Consider the following 20,558-nt stretch of genomic DNA (forward strand, 5'->3'; position numbering starts at 1 on the left):
CAGACACGGAAAAGTTCAGATACCCATCTTACTGATTAACCCCGATCATCACCTTAGGAGGTATCAAGTACAGTAATTATGGAGTACTTATGACCGCGTGACATCTCAGCACAGTCAGCAATAAACTGGATAGAAAATTGTAAGTATAGACAACAATAAAAATCTATATCCATCTTTTATTCCATTTTACTAACACTAATTTGTTTCAACTCCTTCAACAATTTATGCGTTTAAAAATTACTGAAACTTAATTAAAATAATTTTGGAAAAGGCCAGATATTTCATAATAGGGATCTTTTTATTGCCTTTTCTTTTTATTGTATGAGGGAACTGGGAGAAATTCACTCCGAATTCCATATTCTGGGATGATTGCTCCTCTGTTTACCAGGTAGGCTGTATTTGGCACATATGCATAAAACACCAGGTCTAAAAACGAATTAGAAACACAGCTCTGACATTGAAAAAAAAACCTTTCTATAGTTCAATATCCTTCTATAATAATTAAAACATTGTTTCTGTGATTTCTTTAGATTAAGCATGGAAATCAAGATGACAGGAGTCGGGTTAATAACATCATGCAAACAGGTAAACATACATACATGACTCCCTAAAATCAAAGAGTTTTCCTGAAGTTACCAGGACAGTTACCACCCAGAATTGCAACTCTAGGTGAGCTGGAGAAGAGAGCTCTAAACTTAGCGTTAGTACTGAAAAGCTTTGCCTAAGTAAAGGATGTGATTACTAAAGTAGCTAGGATTCCCTTGTATTTTCCTATAATTATGATAGGAAGCACTCTGAATACTGCAAATACCAGAGTTACCTGATTGGTAACTGTATAAAATTTACAAAGTCAATTAGCAAGTTAAATATCATGACAGCTTTGAAATAGGCTAACAACATTAGATCTCTGGTAAACTGTCCAAACCCATCCAATAACCAGGCAAAAGATTTAACTGTGATAGTGCACAATTCTTCACCATGGTAGGGGATTGTATGTTTAAAACATTTATTGCCAGTGTCATCACAACACACTGTTGACTAATTAGGTTAGTGAGCGATGTTTTAATCCAGGCCTAAAACATTTACAGACCAGCATAATCCTATCCACACTGATAATAAAAATCTGCTATACCATGGACACCACTACCCATTGTAGACAACTGTGCATTCACATAGCTCCTCAACTATCTGTAGATGGGACTGTAGAGTCAGTAGAAATCATGTTTTAAAAATCTTCATCATGACCATTCCTGCCATATCCAAGATTTCTTTTAAAAAGTTTAACTTTGAGAAAATATATTTCTGTATTAGAAAATTGAGTTCAAGAATTTAACATCAATACAGGTGTACTTACTTCGAATTTGCCTCTTGATTTCCTTTGAAGAATCTAACCAGTTCTAAAAAAGGAAGAACATCAGTACATAAGGAAATAATTCAGACGAACGAAAGAGTGTGATATAATTTCATGAATTAAAATACTTGTACAGTACATTCTTCTGATATTCTACTTTGAAAGTACCCTGTAGAATTTTTGAGTTAACTAGTAACTTTCCATCAAGAACTGTGCTTTGATTTTCCTCACCCTCCGCCCCCACACACAGAGCTTATTATGCAACACTTTTTACTTCATTCTCTTAGACAAGACCTTATAATTCTGGAAATTAAATGATATTTTATAGTCTTCTAATGAGTATTTTCAAGGAAATTATACCTTACAAATCACCAAGTAATTTCCTTTCATTTATTCCTTTTATTGACAGAAAGCAGACCCCTATGTATAATTTCTACTTACTCCTGCCTGCAAACCAATACAAAGTTACTGAATGAAAGATACTTCTCTCCCATTTTCTACACAATAAAATACTCTTTCTTCTCTCAACATCACCCAAACACTAGCTCTGGCAACACTAGGAAGTGTTGGAAAAGATCTGTTCACAAAGCTTACTTTTTTCCATATTGTCCCTCCCGCCCCCCACCTTCAAAGGGTTCATTGTGAACCAAGTATGGCATTAAAAGCACTGGCCAAAATGTTCAAACACAAGTATCCATATCCATATTTAGGCACCAAGATGAAAATTGCTTGTTTTTCAGAATTAGGAGCCTAGCGAATAAAGGATGTACCACCTTCAAAACAGAAAGCATCCCAATACAATAATTTACTAGGCAGCACACAATGCTTCTATTACCATTTGAAATTGGTGTAACTAGGCATTAACCCTGTGACTGATCATCCAGAAGTATTTCTAGAGGAGGGGAATTGAGAAAGACATAAAATGTAATTATTAGTAACTGGAATTATCCAGATTGCTAATCTTATCCACAGACGTTATGTAAAAGAGGCCTGCACAGTTTAAGGAACTTGTAACATAGAGCCTTTTGTTTATTGGCACAAATCAAGTCGAGGTTGTTTGAAACCATTGCATTCAAATATCATGGTAATGAACGTTGTATAAAAACATTCATTTCTAAATTCTACATACATACTCAATAAATCAGGTTTAATGCATTTTAAGAGGGGGGTGAGGAAAGAGATAGAGGCTGAACCTTTAAGGGCAAGACAGGCAATAATTTCACCTCCACCATCCACCCCACAGGTGTCTGCTTTAAAATCTCTCAGAGATTCCAGAGGTGCTATACTGCCAAGGCTGTTGAGGGAATATCTGTATCCGTGCATTTGTTGCCTGACCTAGCTACATTCTCTCCCTTCCAACGCATTCCACTTTTGGGGCTGTGCTTACATGCTCCCAAGGTCTGTACCAGAGTCTTTTCTTGCCTTAGGTAAATTTAGCTCAGTAACACCAAATGCACTAAGCTGCAGTTCCTTAGGGCTTGTGTGGAGCACCAATTTTGCACCAAAGTAACCACATTGATATTTTCACTCTAGTGGAATCCTTTAACATAGACATGCCTTGCACCAGTGAGACTTACCCCACGAACTTCCTGGAGTGAACCACACTGGTCCAAGCTATTTTTGGTTATACTCGTGAAAATTTCCCTTGCCCAGAAAAGCCCTTAGATTGCTTTAAAAACTAATGATAGCACCTGCAGGGAAAACGTGATCATAACATAAGATGAACAAGATTTTCCACTCTAGTTTTATACCTTAACTGATTTGCACACACATAGCTACTGATTTGGGATTTTTAGTTAACAGTGTTTCACTTCACCTAAGAAAAACAAAACTAAATCCCAGAGCGCCAAGAAATTTCCTTTTGATAAGATCTCATCATTTTGGAGTGAGCAGTGAAGATTTTTCAATAGCATTCTATAATATAAGCAACTATATTTTAACTTTTATAAGTAGAAGTGATTATAAATTTCCTTTTCTGTAAAATTTCTTAAAATTATGAAAATCATTCAGAATTTCTTACAGGAGAAGGACTGAGTCAGCCTGCTTCTGCATTGGCTATTACAAATTTGTTCAAGGCTTCTGCAATCTGTATAGTAGTTGTTTTAAATCTTCTTGTTTTTTTTGTAACAAAAAACCTGGACATCACTTACTCTTCATAAGCCACCCAACTGCCATCTAGTGGAAAAGACTTTCCAGGTGAAATCCAGGTCCTAATGAAGTTAATGGAAGTTTTGCCATTGGTTTCAAAATGAGGCCAAGAGTTCATCTTCTGTGTGTCTAGCTAGGCTTTCAGTTCTAGCATTAACACAATTCTTCAAATGAGCAAGGAAGAGTTTTATGCTATTTTACATCAATAACAATTATTTAAAGGCTAAGTCAGTAGCTTTCCCTCTAGAGGTTTCCTACATTAAGTTTACAAATAAGCAAGCTCATATTTGTCATAATTTTCTTTCAAATACAGTGATAATGGTTTAGAACTTAGTCAAAATTATGCAAAACAATTTCATATACGTACCACTTTTACATAATATTTTGGCATTACCATTACAGAATACTATGATGCAGTAGTATACTTAAGAGTCATATCTGCTTATAAAGAGCAACATTATTTACTTTAAACTATATTGGTGGAAAACAAGAACATAAAAACAAGAAAGTTTTAAAATGAAAAAGGTAGCCTTTTGTTTTGTAAAAGATACTAGGTTCACTTTTTCTGATTATTTCTAAACCTGGAAGTAGTTCACAGTTTGAGCAGCAATTTCCTAAATATGTTAATTAACTTTATGTTGCATATCTTTGCCACTGATTTCAGGGCAGCTCTGCCAGATAAAAATCAGTGGTCCTCGCTGCATAAGATTGGTCTAATGTTCTACATAATATGGGACCTTGGCTATAATACATAGGAATAGTTCTCTAAATTTATATATTTCACATGCATGCAAGAATATGGTTTTTTCTGTGCCCTTCATTTTGGCTAGAGTATTGTAAATCTATCTGAACAGTCTATCCTGATATGGACCATTTTGCTTTGGCTTATTGTGAAAAGGAAAAGACTGTTTTAGCACAGAAGATTTAAAATAATACATGTTAAGTTTGATCCAGTAGGCAAAACAAGATCATTCTGTTACATTTGTAAATGGTAGGGTTAGAGAAGTAGACAGAGTAATGAATTGTCAGAAAATGTCAAAATACAAAAAGTGTTTTTGTACAAATCCAGAAAAGCAGCATTTCCAGCTGTGATACAGATCATCATAAGAGCACAAAACAGAGTATTAATGGAGCATTCATGAACTCCCTGTTGATTTCATTACCCTACATGCCATCTAAACTTTTAGCAAACAACTTTAATGTTTCTACAAACTCTAAAATTTCAGAGAAAAGTGTAATTTTACTTTATAACAGTTTTTTTAAAGTTTAATAAATGCTAATGAAGTCTAGTTTTAAGTTACAATACATCTCTCCCAGCTGCACAGAACACTGACATGGAAAAAAAAATCAATAGGATCCCCTCTATTCCCACTCCTGATGTTGCATTAGGGAGCAGCTCTAATTCTCCACTCAGAAGAGTGCCTGGCATTCAATTTCCACACCCCACAGCTGCAGTCTAGCACAACAGCTGGCTCATAAATGAGCGGCTGTGATGAGTGCACAAGAATGGGAAAAACACATCATTCAGCATTTAGCACTGACTGGGCTGGAGGTCAGAGATTTGTGGCATTTTAATCTAAGGAGGCAACAGCCACAGCAGGAAAAAATGGATCAGAATGAGCTGGCGCCAAGATGAGGAAACAATCCAATCTTCAGAATCTTAATACAGAAAGGGGGAATAGAAAAGAAGACCAGCCCATAAAAACTGTGAAGCTTCCAACCCTCTGCTTTTATTTTAAATCTGTGGCTCAAAGTAGCTAGTAACAGTGTTTTGTTTTTTTCTGGATCAATTAATTCAAGAAGTGAGATGACCATTTTGAAACACAAAGGAAAAGAGTTGTGCAAAAGAGGAATGTAATAGGAGATGGAGAATTTCAAGCATATGGTCTTTCCCTAAAACCCAGATACGTGCAAAAGACCTAAAGCTTTACACAGCAAAGCGGAACATCGTTTTTTACCATTCTGAAAAATACTACAAATATGAAATATTTCCATATATATGTAATGAGACTATGACTAGAACAGATAACTTTTAAAATGGTAAAAATCTGAGTGCACCTATTTTATATAGTCCCACTCTGTATAGCTACACAGTCCCAACCATCAAGTATTTTGTGAACATGCACCATGGATGCAAGTCTGAAAAATACACACTACACAGAACTGGTAGTGTTGCCCTGATAAACAGAAATAAATGCACCTCAGTCTCAGACAAAGGAAGAAAGTATGTACAAGATTCACAGCACATGCCCGGCCATCCATCCTCCTCTAGAAAGGGCATAATTATTCAGAGACAGCATTTAAATTTATTTCACTTGATATGTCAAGATCAGGATGGGCCTGTCATCATCACTGAGGAGATCAGAAAATACATGGAATAAAAAAAACCTTTCAACTCCTACCTGGCAGCAGGAGTTCAGTGGCATTCTTTGCAAGAAGGGATTGGAGTTCCTGCAGTTCCTGCTACTGTTAAGCTTTAAAAGTACACACATTTTGGGGGACTAGGAAGCGTTATTTAGAGGAGTTTATTTAAAGCTGACTTTATAGTCCCTCTGTTATGGACTCGTGTATTTAGCACTCAGTGGCCAACAAGTATTAAAAGGATCCAAGCCTCTCAAACAGACTGGTCTTTGAAGGTGAATACTGGCAAGATTGAATTGTTCTAGAGTGAATACCTAACAACCAGAGATTACTGCTGCTGAAAATCAGTGGTTCAAAGCAGCCTCTGCTTCTGCGGGAAGGGATGCCAAAAAGCTCTTGCTCCAGTCATACTGAACAATTAATATCAAAACTGTCAAGGCACCATGAGATCTCACACAAGATGGTTGAAGGCATTTGTGTCTTGTTTCAGATTTTATTGTGAAAGAACAGTTGCAAATGAATCCAGCAGAGGCCAGCTAAGTAATCAACATCTTCTAATTCGTTCTATAAGACTAAGACAAAAGCCTGCTTTCTCCTCAAATTTATCTTCTTGCTTTACAGCATTAACACATTAAATGAATGCTGGTGCTCATAAAAGTAACAGTTTTAAAATACTGGTGAGATCCAGTTTATATATAAAAACAACACTTCACACACAGCTATGTCAAAGCACCTCAAACCTGACCTGAGGACCTTTCTTAGTTCCAAGTTAGATTATAGAGGGTTTTTTTTCTTTACAGTTTTATTTAGTATTAAGTACTGCAACACTTTTCTATGTGTGGCAGGGCGCCAGCAATATGTGCAGGAGTCTTAGGGAAGTGGGAGACAGTCAGTAGCAAATGTGGGGAAGTCGGAGGGTTAAGAGGTTGGATGGGTGTGTTTACATGGGCTTCCAGCAGAGTTTCTAACTACTGACAAACGGAAAGTTTAAGACTTGAAAGTAATTTTTTAAAATCGGCTCATGTACTTTTTTTATTCCCTAAGTGGCATAAGGTACAGGGGACCAAAGACAGAGCTAACTGGAATCGCCACAGAGAGGAAGTGGAACCACAGCTAAGGCAGATGTTGAAAGAGTAGTAGAAGAACTACTAAGGAAGGACAAGGCTGCAAAACGCATGGGAAGATGGGATGGCAATGAAGAGAATGTGACTGACAATATAAAAGACAGCAGAGAGGTGAAGAAGGGTGAAGAAAAAGTATATACACATGTACATATAGTACAAAGAAACCCATACTGATATTAATAGCAGCTATAGTAGTTATTGTTCAACTTTGAATTCCCAATAATGAAGGCATTACTGTATGCAACTATCCACTTACATAAGCTGTAGTGAAAATACAGAGTCCTATTAGAAACTGCAGTAACTGTGGTTTCCTCCACAGCAGGAGACACCACTGTGCAGCAATCACTGAGGAGAAGCAAGCGCCGGGTATTTCATAGTACACACTGTAAATTATATGCAGAGTATGAAAACATTCAAAATCCATTCATTTTTATTCAATTTTTTTAATAGTAATGTTTCAGAAACTATTTTATGAAGTGGCATTCAGTCTTCAGAACAATACTAAGTCAGTAGGGTTGTTTTTTTTACACCCAGTACTGGATGTACTGAAATGGTTCTCACTTGTAAACTTGTCAAGAACATCTGAGGATCCAAGGCTCTCAATGAAAAGATTAGAATTTGCTAACCCTGGAAAACTCTGACCTTCGCTCACCTTGTTCAGCCTAATTATAGCAATATGACTGTATAAAAAGACTACTAAATCTGAGAAATCCTGTGAATGGCAAGCATAAATGGAACGGCAGAGGTTTCTGTATTAGCTACTTGAAACACATCTGACTGTATTTCGTGGGGAGGCGGGTAGTGGACTGAGGGGAGTAGGGGACAGAAGAGACATTATATAAGCTAGCTGCAGTATCCAAAAAGAGAGAGGTTTGAACATTAAAAATACAGAAAAGTTTCTTATTTACTATTCTTTTTGGAGGAAAAATGGAGAGTGCTGTATGTAGTACATAACTTATTTGTGAGCAGAGTTTTAGACAGCTGTTTCATAAATATTCAAACACTGCTAGAAAGATAAGTCAGCAACTGGTAATTAAGAGATGGATAAAAACTTTCAGTTGACCAAAGTGTTTTTTTTTTTTTTTTAAATAAATTCTGCAATCTAACTATGCATCCCACCCCATCCTATAAGCAGATGAAGGTAATGCTGAAGAAGGCTAGGGGGAAATTATCAAGTTTTAGAAAAAACAATTTCTGATTTTAGGTGGAATCATTAAAAAACCTCTCCCCATAAACCAAAACTCCAGTACTGGGGAACTAGCTGCAGTTTCATCTTTATAAATGCTGAGGCTTCCCTCAAGCGCAAGATTTGGGAGTGAAGAAATGCATTCTGGAAAAGTGCTAGAAATTCATTACATTTGAAAACCAGAGCCTAACAGTTAAAGTGCTAGGCCTGGGATCCTCCCAACAAAATATTACTAAAGATATCAGGAAAAGCAAGGAAGCAATTTGAAAATGGGGATAAAGTTCTGATTTGGTTGGGAGATGAAAGTAGTATGGAAGGCACAGAAAAAAGAGGAAAAGAAGAAGAGAAACTCAAAAGATTGATTAAACTTCCCAGCTTCGGTGGCTCATCCAAAGTTTGCTAAGGTTTTCACTAAAAATGATGTGCCTTCACAGAAAGAAATGACATGCTTATATATTAAAATATCACCCCCATGTACAGGTTTGTATACACAAAGATTTAAAAAAAACCTCTCAAAATCCTAAAGTAACATAACATCCCATTAGACATTTCACCCTATGAGCCAATATGTCACAATAGAACGTTTAGCCAATTTCCAGCAGATTAAAATAAATTCACATTTTATGGGCTTCATACTAAGATTATTTCCAGCATGATTTATGTCTCCCAGTTTAGACTCATAGACTGTAAGGCCAGAAAGGACCATCATGATCATCTAAGTCTGACATCCTACACACCGCAGGCCACAGAAGCTCACCCACCTAGTCGTGTAATAGACCCATAACCTCTGGTTGAGTTACTGAAGTTCTCAAATCATGATTTAAAGAGTTCGAGTTACAGAGAATCCACCATTTACTTTAGTTTAAATCTGCAAGTGACCTGTGCCCCATGCTGCAGAGGAAGGCAAAAAACGCCAGGGTCTCTGCCAATCTGACCTTGGGGGAAATTCCTTCCAGACCCCAAATATAGTGATTCATTGAACCCTGAGCATTTCAGCAAAACCCATCAGCCAACACCTATGAAAGAATTCTCTGTAGTAACTCAAAACACTCCCCATCTCGTGTCCCATCACCTGCCATTGGGGATATTTGCTACTAGCAGTCCCAGATCAGCTACATCATACCATCCCCTCCATAAACTTATCAAGCTCAATCATGAAGCCAGTTAGTTTTTTGGTGCCCTCTGCTCCCCTTGGAAGGCGGTTCCAGAACTTCACTCCTCTGATGTTTAGAAACCTTCATCTAATTTCAAGCCTAAACTTGTTGATAGCCAGTTTATATCCATTTGTTCTTGCATCCACATTGGCACTTAAGTAACTCCTCTCTCTCTCCCTGGTATTTATCCCTCTGATGTATTTATAAAGAGCAATTGTATCTCCCCTCAGTCTTCTTTTGGTTAAACAAGCCAAGCTCTCCAAGTTTGTTAGTGAAGTTACGCTAAAAAAAGAATCTAACAACATTCTAGTAACACGAAAACAAATCTTAGTGCTTACCTTCTGATCTGAGTTATCTCGAAGCAACAGGCCAAAATAGTCCTTTTCCAGTAAATTGAGCTGTTCGCACACCTTGTCAAATAGCACCTGGCCTTTAGCTCTTTTCTGGAAAAAAAAATAAAAATCAAACAGCCGGTTAGCTTAATGAAAGTATTTAATGATTAAAATTCTGGGTCATTCATTATAGTTACACAATTCTAGCTAGGAAAATTTTAAATATACTGTACCCGTATAACCTGAATATTGGGAAAAAATTAGGTTTCCTAACAGTTTAACACCATCAATTTGGGCTTGAATAGGGACTGGCTGACTCACTACAAAAGCAATTTTCCCTCTCTTGGTATTGACACCTCCTCATCAATTATTGGGAGTGGACACCATCCACCCTGACTAAATTGGCCTTCAACATTGGTTCTCCACTTGTAAGATAACTCCCTTCTCTTCATTTGCCAATATATATTTATGCCTTTATCTGTAATTTTCACTCCATGTATCTGAAGAAGTGGGTTTGTCATGCTCCCCATCTGGGGCTGACTAACTGCCTCCCGGCCAGAAGAGATGGAGCCAGGCCTTATAGGTAGACTGAGGGAAATCAGTTGGAGATAGACTGCAGAGGCGAAGTAAAAGGAAGCCCTGAGATAGGCTTTAATAGACAGTAAACAATGCAGGAAGAACTCTACAGAAGCAGTTCAGGCCCCTGCAGGGGAATCCCTGAGTTAGAACCAACAAGTGAATTACCGTGGAGCTTGAAAGGTACAGAAGTACTATTAGTTTGAATATTTGTTTGGACTTTCATTTGGACTTGTTCATGTTACCCACGAAGGGGTTTAGATTTTCACATGACTGTGTCACAGGAGGTGTCATCTGACCCCCCAGAGGGGAGTCAGGAGAAGATGAAGGCTGAGAAAGGCCATGGCAGGGCTCAGGGAGAGCCCAGTAGAGGATGCCAGAGACTAAGGGTAGGTCTTCACTACCGACCGGATCGGCGGGCAGCGATCAATCCCTGAGCGCTCTCTCGTCGACTCCTGTACTCCAGCTCAGCGAGAGGCACAGGCAGAGTCGACGGGGGAGTGGCAGCAGTCGACTCACCGTAGTGAAGACACTGCGGTAAGTAGATCTAAGTACGTCGACTTTAGCTACATTATTCACGTAGCTGAAGTTGCGTAACTTAGATAGATCCCACCCCCAGTGTAGACCAGGCCAAAGACTGTGCAACGCTGCAACTAGAGATGAGGGGGCACCCAACAAGGTGAGGATGTGGTTTACAGGGCCCAGCTTGGTTTTGACCTTCAGGCACTACCAGAATATAAATGCTTAATAATAAACAATTCTTTTCTCCCACCAATTTTGTATCTTGTTCATATAGACTAAACTGTACAGGCACAGACTCTCAATGTATGTATGTAAAGAACCTAGCACAGTGACACCCCAATCTCAGGTTGGGAACATGCAGGGAGAGCAACAGGCAGTGTTTATTTTGCTACTGTAGAATGTACTACATTCAAAATCCAATTATACATATGATCAGTTATGAATCAGTGTTTACCATAAAATAAATCATTTGAACGTATTTGCTCAGCTACAAGTACTGATTTTGCCAAAACTATTCCAACTGGAATGCGTTTTGTATATGCATGACTAATGTAAAGGAACATATTATATCTGAACTTAATTTTACTTATCTGTTAGATTTGCCACCACTGAACACTTTGCAGTATGATTTTAATTGACACCATGAAAAAAATATAACACTTGTTATCTGACTCATTAAGTTTTAGCTATTTCTAAGATATACCTATTTAGTGAGAACTGCGTAAACTTCTGCAAAGTAGCTTGAAAAACAAAACAGAACCACCCCTTCCCCAACAGATATTTTTCAACTGAAAATGTGTGTTAAATGCCTACTTGGCAGAACAGGGAGTGTAAACAAAGTGTATGTTACACTTTATATAAAACAGGTCAATAGTAAAATGTAAATAGAGTGATGTTATCTGTGCTGTGATATGGAACCAGGAAATACATGCAAAAATCAAGTATGTAGCCTTTGTGTGTCTTAATTGCCTTACATTATGTATGTGACTATGTTCAGTTAACCTTAAGATCAAAGATGTGAGACTGCAGGAAACTAATATCATCATCTACATTGCCTCAGCTTACCTCTCTCTATTAAAATGGAGGACCGGCTAATTGCTATGTAAATGAATGTAACTAGTTTACCTGTGTATACATAGGAAATAGAAGATTAACTTCAAAGCAAGAGTTCACAAATTATCTGCACTGCCTATTCTTCCTCAGAGGAAAGCCCTGCTGTGACAATTTCTGGGAGGAGGCTTGTCAGCCTGCTAAAGAGCTATGAATACTGGACGTTGGGCATGAGCCTTTCATCTCTAGTCTTCTGAACTTTAAACAGGGAAAGTTAAAGACATGGCACTGAGATCTTTCAAGTAGTTATTTAGAATACCCTGGAAAATGCAAGGAAAGACTTTACATCTAATCTGCCTTTGGCTTCTAACCTGTTGGAATAGCTCCAAAGTGATTTTTGCAAGCCAGTAGATATAACATCGCTGCTATGATCCTGATCTATGAAAACTGAAAGTCACTTGTATGTATATTCCTTAACCATTCAAGTGACTCTCTTTTTGTGTTTTATTAATAAATAGTGTGTGATCCTTTGGGATTGGTAAAATTTTAAGTATGATGAATAGGGTTTTCAGTAACCTATCACTATATTAGACCTGTTTGCTTAGATGAGAGCCAAGGGCTGGAATTCCTAAAGGGACTGGGTTTGACTTCTTGTTAACCAGTGTGGTACTACAGAAGCTCTTTTGATACTGGTTCGGTGACTATCAGATTAAAGCACCAGTTTTGGGGGACTGCCTGCCCTATTTCTTGCAGTCTGCCCGGAATCCGAGATTCTTAGTGAGGCCCACTGAGACACCCAGTCACACATGTATAACTGAGGCCAGGTCATCCACCAACATGGATGACAGTCACCTAGCTAACTGGAGATGGTAGAAGGTGTTACTTGGGGATGGCACTGTCAGTGAGGAATCTAGGAGTACTCCTAAGTTAGGGACTAACTGACTGATTATATACCTTCAATCAAAAGAGGTTGCACCATAGCTACAAATTCTTCAAATATTTTCCTCTGGCCACCAGCATAACCTGTCTTGCTTGGGTTCATCTTCAATCATCTACTCTTCATCCATGAGCTGATCTCATCCAAGCATTCAGCCATCTTGGTGGCAGTGGTATTGTTTTGTATACTGAAGAATAAGTAGAGTTGTGGGTGATCTGCATATTGTTGGCACTTGAGTATGTATCATCCTACCAGTTCACCTAAATGGCTGCATGTAGATGCTGAAAAGGATTGGAGAGAGAATCGATCCTTGTGTGACTCTACAAGTGAAGAGTCTATTGGCTGAGGTACAGTTTCCCATTACTACTCTTTGGGTACATCCTCTGTCAGATACGATGCTATGGAAATATGGACTATTCAAGGACTACAATACTGAGCTGTGACAGATGCCGTAGGGTCATGGAATATTTTTAGTCTACAGCTTTAGTTTTATAAATATTATACATACCTTTATGGACTGGTTAGTGATTTTATTCCTGGCTAGTTGGGTAAAGTAAAAATGTTTCCTGAAGGAACTAAACTCAATGGAGGGTAACTAATGCAAATTGCCCCAATATAGAAACAATGCAAGTAACAAGCCCTCTTGAATGTTTTGTTTCACATTGGGACTAGCAGATTGGTGCGACTTAGTTCGAAGGCCTTCGGAGAGAAAGGACTTGAAACTGTATAAAACAACAGCCCTGACATGGGAAGAGTTGAGTTTCACAGGTACCAGCCGAAAATTGACAGGCATGAGACTGTGTCCAACAGCATCAAGTCCTGTGAGAGGACTTCAAATACTTCAGATCTGCCAGGGTCTCCTTAAGGAAGATGGGTGACTCCTGGAAAGCTAGGCATGCATATAAGCTATTTATCATTTTCAGATAGGATTATCATTTGAGAGAAAATGTGTCATTCACCCTAAGGAAAGAAGAACCGCAGGTGCTGAACTGAAGTCAGACCTGCTGACATGATCATAGTGAATTGCAGCCTAAGACCCTGACCTGGAGGAAGCAGACTCCAGAATTCCACTTAGAAAAAGATGATGACTGGAGGTCTGAGACCTAAGTAGGGTGCCCTTCAGGCAGCCCCAAGAGGGTCAGAGGTGCATTTAACTCAGAAACTGCGATACATCCTGCCACAAAGGACTTAAAAACATTTCAGTATTTTTCTGGCTCCCTGCCAGATCTGTTATGCAGGACAGTGGTAGCTAATAGTCAATAGTATCAATGCTGACTAGAGGTCCAGGAAAATAGATGTCAGTCCTCTGTCCATTGACAGCAGGAGAAGATCATCCTTCAGTGTCATTAAAGTGGTTTCCCTTCCTAGGTGACAAAACAAATCTCTGAACAGTTTAGCCTGTATAGAAATAATTTCTTCAGTGGTTAACTGAAAATAAGAATTTAAATAATTTTATTAATTTCAAGATTTCTGTCAGATACTGTGTGTACAGTAATCTGAGAAGGTGTGTCATTTGAACAGACAGGCACTCCTAAAATAGTTTCTTTCCACAGAATCAAAATACTACAATCTGTGCAAATGACTACAGCTTTATCAGTTTTTCCCTATACCAGTGACTAGCAGTACAAACAAGGCACTTCCATATGCTTTTATAGTTGATAATTAAAAGCAGACCTATGTTCTGCTTGCTGGGTACCAGATTTTTGGCACAGGATTCATTGCACTGGACACAGCAGCAGACACAAGACAAAACAAAGAGGTTCAGACCAGTTTGCTTACAATATATAAACAGGGGTGGGGAGATTAGGCATTCAGCTTTTGGAAACTCTCTTTCAAAAGCTAAATACAATCTGTTGCTGGCACAACTGTACATGAGCGGCATGCAGCCTTACATTTTTTTAACTGAATCCTACATGCCTGTTCTGCTATTTGTGGCATTTATCAATGGGGCCAAAACATGGCATTTTTGGAGGCCTGGCAGTTTAAAGGAATTTTTGCATTTGCTTATCTTGCAGATTTCAGTAGACACCATACTCCACTGCGATTCCACAGAAACGCCATCAGCTGTATATGTGTAGGCTCTTGTGACACTGAAGTTATTGTGTCTAGCAGACAGTGATAGAAAGCTCACAATATACTGTTCTCCTTGAGCTATGTATTTCACTATAGTTTTTGTACAATTACACTATACAAATACAAATGCCAATGAAAGAAAGGTATGCAGAGAACAAACAAAAATAGTGAAGGCATTGTTTTTGCCCCCCTCCCCAAGAAATCAAAGCATATTAATTCAGGACTGCATTGTTCAGTTGACATCAGGGACTTTAAACTTGGCTAGAGTAAAAACTTTCAGAAGTACCCTACAAGTTTAAGATCCATTTTCAAATATGACTTAAGTCTAATTGAAATCAAATGAGACTTAGGTGCTGTTGAAATTTTTACCCTAGATCCTTAAAGACAGAGAACTATTTCCTCACCAATTTGGAGCAACAACTTATTTTCCTAGTTTATCCTCAAATTTACTTGGAAAAAACCTCAAGTATACTTTCTTCCAAATTGCATCCTCTCCAATATATACAACTGATTCTGACAAGCATATTTAGAGGAGAGAGAAGAAGGATCTCTTGGGAAATCTGTCAACTGTTCATAGTAGAGGGGTTTTTGAAGTGTCTTATCCTGCTTTATAAAGAACACAGAGGAAACAATTATTACACTGCTCTACAGCCAAAATGCTTCTGAAATAAATGTAGTCAAACTTTACTAATTCTGGGTCACTGAGAACGAAAATGATGCTTAAAATTGTTGATTGGCTCTAGTTTTCAAGATATGCTATTGGGTCAGTATATACGACCCTTGACTTGGGAATGGCGGAGGATAAGTGAATTATAAAGGGAAGGGATCTCAATTTAAACCAGAAATGACTAAAATACATCTTTGACTGGATCTATGAATAAATCTATGACTGGATTTGGACAGTACTTGCTTTTTAGGCAAAACAATGAATGATGCAATCTGAAGCTGGCATTGAGTCATACATGATATGAATTGCATCATGTTATTCCTAGAAGTCATGGATGATGCAATCATAACGAACCTTATATCACTCTGCTGAACAAATTGCCCTATATCAGCTCTAGAAATCATACAGTGTCGTGCTCTCTTATTTGTCAGTGTTTGATTTTGCAAAGGGACACATTTCTGTTTAGCCAAAGTGAGCAGAGATGCCTCGTACTTGTGTGAACAGTGCAGATAACTTCTGCTATGTTTGTGGTGAAGTGACTTTTGCATCACAAAAGCACAGTATAACCACTATGGTTAAGAAAGCCTATCACCTTTATTTTGGCTGCAAAATTGGAGATCAGGACAAGAGGTGGGCTCCACACATATGCTGCAACACTTGTGCAACAAATCTTCGCCAGTGGTTGAACAGGAAAAGGAAATCTATGCCTTTTGCAGTGCCAATGATTTGGAGAGAGCCAACAGATCATACCAGCAATTGTTACTTCTGCATGGTGCCTCCAGTTGGGAAAGGTGTGTCAAAGAAGAAAAAGTGGACTGTGCATTATCCAAACATTCCATCAGCTATACGCCCAGTACCCCACGGAGAAGGACTGCCGGTTCCTGATGCACCAGAATCATTCTCACTTGAGTCAGACGAGGAAGAGGAAGAGGATGAAACTTCTGGTCCTGAACCATCAATGTCACAGGACCCACATTTTCTCCCATCCTCCTCCTCTGAACCACACCTCATAACACAAGGTGAACTGAATGACCTTGTCAGGGATTTGGAACTACCCAAGAGTAAGGCAGAGCTGTTGGGCTCCAGACTACAGCAGTGGAATCTCCTGGCAGGTGATGTCAGGGTTTCCATGTTCCGTGACCGTCAAAAAGGTTTTTGTCCCATTCTTCTTCATGGAAGGTGATCTTGTAGCCTGCAACAACATCGATGGTGTGATGGCAGCCCTCAACATCGGTCACGATCCAGATGAGTGGAGACTGTTCATTGATTCATCAAAGACGAGCCTTAAAGCTGTTTTACTGCATAATGGCAATGTTTTGCCATCAATTCCAGTTGGTCATGCAGTCCATATGAAGGAAACCTATGACAACATGAAACAACTTTTGAGGTGCATAAACTATGACCAACATCAGTGGCAGCTTTGTTGCTCTCTTGCTTGGTCTGCAGACTGGATACACAAAGTACTGCTGTTTTCTCTGCGAATGGGATAGTCGTGCAAGAGATTCCCACTACATCAAGAAAGATTGGCCACTCCGACAGTCATTGGAGCCTGGGAGGAAAAGTGTTCAGCATCCACCACTTGTTGAATCAAGGAAGATTTTGTTACCACCCTTACACATCAAGCTGGGTCTGATGAAGAACTTTGTCAAGGCCATTGACAAAACACAAGCAGCTTTCAAGTACCTCCGTGGAAAATTTCCAAGTTTAAGTGAAGCTAAGATAAAGGAAGAGGTCTTTGTTGGTCCTCAGATTCGTGAACTTCTTCGAGATGATGCATTTGACCATGCACTGCGTGGCAAGGAAAAGACGGCATGGAAAGCCTTCCAGTTAGTGGCAATAAATTTTCTCAGAAACAACAAGGCAGACAACTACAGGTTGTTGGTGGAAAACCTCCTCAAGGCATACAAAAGCCTTGGTTGCAACATGTCACTAAAGATACATTTTTTGCACTCTCATCTAGATTTTTTTCCACCAAACTGCGGAGCAGTGAGCGACGAGCACGGCGAGCGATTTCACCAGGACATTGCAACAATGGAGAAACGCTATCAGGGCAAATGGAGCCCATCAATGCTTGCAGACTATTGCTGGACAGTGACAAGAGATGCTCCATTTAATGAATACAAGAGACAAGCCAAGAAGCGCCGAGTAGACACTGAATAGGACTAAACTATGTACAGAATAGTTTTTTGCCTTTTGTTTCATAATAAATTTTATTTATATAACCCTTTTGCTGATTTTTACAGTGTTACATAAACAGGACAGGTGAAATATTATCATGTAAAGCAACCATAAACACATGAAAAGACCTAGGTTTACAATTTATGATTAAAACTCTACTATCTACACAATATACATAGACATAAAATGTAAAAACTTAAATATCTTAGAAACAGTAGCCAATCAGGTGTTTTGTCATATTTGAATTCAGCACATCAAAATACATAATAAATAGCACATTTTATCTGTGAAGCAGATGACTTCTCAAAAATTGTAGACCAGTGTTATCTCTGAGCTTAACTGGGGAAAAAAAAAAAAAAAACAAACTGTACTACATGCAAGTTACATATCAAAAGTACCCCTCTGGGTTACTTCAGAAACAGTACATGCCATGGATAATTAAATCATGTGCATCACTTGCTAGTAGTATAACTTTTCATATCAGTGTCAAAAACTTTATATCGAAAATAGTACAATAGGCTCTGCAATTAAATAGGAGGCCCCACTTCGCTAGGTACTCTACAAACACAGAGCAGTAGATTGTAAACTCTTCAAGTCAGGGACTATCTAAATAGATAAGACAGACGCAGGATGGGAGAAAGGGTTTAACACACAAGCAGAGTGACCATTGATGGCAACAACTGCTATGTTAGTTTCATGGGGGGGGGGGGGGTTTGGAGGGGAGGGGGTACTTAAGAGGGGATAAGCTAAATGGAAAGAAAAAGGGAATGGGAGTGGGTGAAGGGGACAGGACAGGAGAGAAGGGGGTCAGAGGGCAGGTGTGGCATGAAGCTGAGGTGAACAGACTGTGATGGAAAGGGAGGGAGAGGTTTGAAGAAAACAGCCAATCAGCATAGGGCAAAGAAAGTCCAAGTAAAAATTGTAGATAGTTTGCTGAATGCCCCTGCTTTGGCTGCTTCTACTACTGGCTCCTCTGCAGTTTTCCCCAAAAGCACATTGCGGAGTAGGGGGAAAAGAGAGGCACCACCTAGATGCTAATGCCCCCAGAGTGGAGGGGTGTTGCTACCTTTGCCACTTATAACCTAGTGTGGAAAGATTGCAATTAACGGGTCCAATCCTGTAAACTTTTACTCACGTGAGTAGACTCTTCTTATGCAAGTAGACACACTAGCTGCAAAAGAATTCCTCATGAGTATTTAAAAATACTGGACTCAATCCAGCAAAGTGTACCAAATTTAACACGGTTACAATTTTATAAAATATGTGGTACCCCACTAGTAGAGCTGTGAAAATAACTTTGTTTGTTTTGCTGTCAGCTCAAAAAAAAAAAAAAAAAAAAAATTGTTTGGTCTGGGTAGAACCAAAACCAACATTTTTGAAATGTTGGGGGAAAATAAAAAGCATCAGAAATTTGTTGTTTCAGGTATTTTTAACAAAAGCAAAGGAAATGAAGGTCTAGATTCATAAAATAGAGGAGGAAGCGCCTCTCTGATGTTTAGGTTACTGCATACTCAACAGGGATATGGGATACCCAGGTTCAAATCCCAATGCTGGAGTACATCCCAAGTGAGCACAATACCCACCAGGCTATAGCACAGGGGTCGGCAACGTTCGGCACGCGGCTCGCCAGGGTAAGCACCCTAGCGGGCCGGGCCAGTTTATTTACCTGCTGACGCGGCAGGTTCGGCCGATCGCGGCCCCCACTGGCCGCGGTTTGCCGTCCCGGGCCAATGGGGGCGGTGGGAAGCCGCGGCCAGCACATCCCTCGGCCTGGCCCGCTAGGGTGCTTACCCTGGCGAGCCGCGTGCCGAACGTTGCCGACCCCTGCTATAGCATATTCTATGACAGATCTCTTTAAATGTCTCCAGTTGAAACTGTCCACTTTTGCATAAAATAGCCATTGGGCCAAAGAGAGTGAGTGAGAGAATGATTCTATACAATTCGTGAAATGTTTCAGTCAACCCAAATCTGCATTTTTTGGTGAAAAAAGTTTCAGCTGAAAAATTTCACCCAGCTCTACTGAACAGAGCAGTTACTTGTATTCATATACCAGGCTCCAGATTTTACAACTCAAAGAATTAGATTTTCAAGGAAACAAAAAAACTCACGATTGACTATTCAAAGGTTTCTGTTTTCCCAAGACTACTTAAGGTTTGTTTTTTTCATTTTCCAGATCAATGCAGTCTTTTACCACAAGATGAGGATCCAACTTTAAAGATAATGGCACCAACGTTATCCATGCCTTAAAACGCAACACATTCACAACAGTCTTGTGGCATATTATTTTGGAAAATTATGATGTGCATTAAAAATGGTTACCCACCTTCTCATAACTGTTGTTTGAGATGTGTTGCTTACACCCATTACACTGTAGGTGTGAGAGTGTCCCATGCTGGTGCTGGAGCATTTTCCCTAGCAGTACCCACAGGAGCAGCCCCACCAACCATCAAAATCCTCCTACTCCAAAGCTGGGTATAAAGGGTGGAGCGCCTTCATTTCCTTCATATCAGAAGCCCACGGTAGACTCTGATGTATCAGGAAAGGAAGGTGGATAGTGTAATGGACATATGCCACACATCTTCAAGAAAAACAGTTACAAAAAAGTGAGTAACTGTTTTTTCTTCTTTGAATGCTTGCATACATCTGTTACCCTGTAGGTGACTCCAAACTACATCGGGAGAGGGACTATAGGACTGCTCTTCCTACATTTCCATCTTTCCTTGATGAGGTGGAGAGCGTACGTCTGGTGAATATATGAATGGAAGACAACATCAAGGCCCTGCAGATGTCCATAATTGGAACATGTGCCACAAATGCTGCTGAGGCCGAATGTCCTCTGATTGAATGTGCCAAGAGTTTGTCAGGAGGTGTTATTGTGTTACCCCTTTGATGTCATAAC

The 20,558-nt window shown here is 39.2% G+C and overlaps 1 protein-coding gene across 1 annotated transcript in view; it reads right to left on the reverse strand.

Annotated features, from left to right (window-relative positions):
• Window positions 1-20,558, reverse strand: part of EPB41L2 (erythrocyte membrane protein band 4.1 like 2) — a 166,234-nt gene that overhangs the window by 79,343 nt on the left and 66,333 nt on the right. The window contains exons 4-5 of the mRNA XM_065400935.1: window positions 9,663-9,767; window positions 1,355-1,397 (exon numbers count right to left, since the gene is read on the reverse strand). Of these exons, the coding sequence (XP_065257007.1) occupies window positions 1,355-1,397; window positions 9,663-9,767 (148 nt within the window). The remainder of the gene's footprint in view (window positions 1-1,354; window positions 1,398-9,662; window positions 9,768-20,558) is intronic.

This window comes from Emys orbicularis, chromosome 3, assembly GCF_028017835.1.
Source record: "Emys orbicularis isolate rEmyOrb1 chromosome 3, rEmyOrb1.hap1, whole genome shotgun sequence".
Taxonomy (NCBI): domain Eukaryota; kingdom Metazoa; phylum Chordata; order Testudines; family Emydidae; genus Emys; species Emys orbicularis.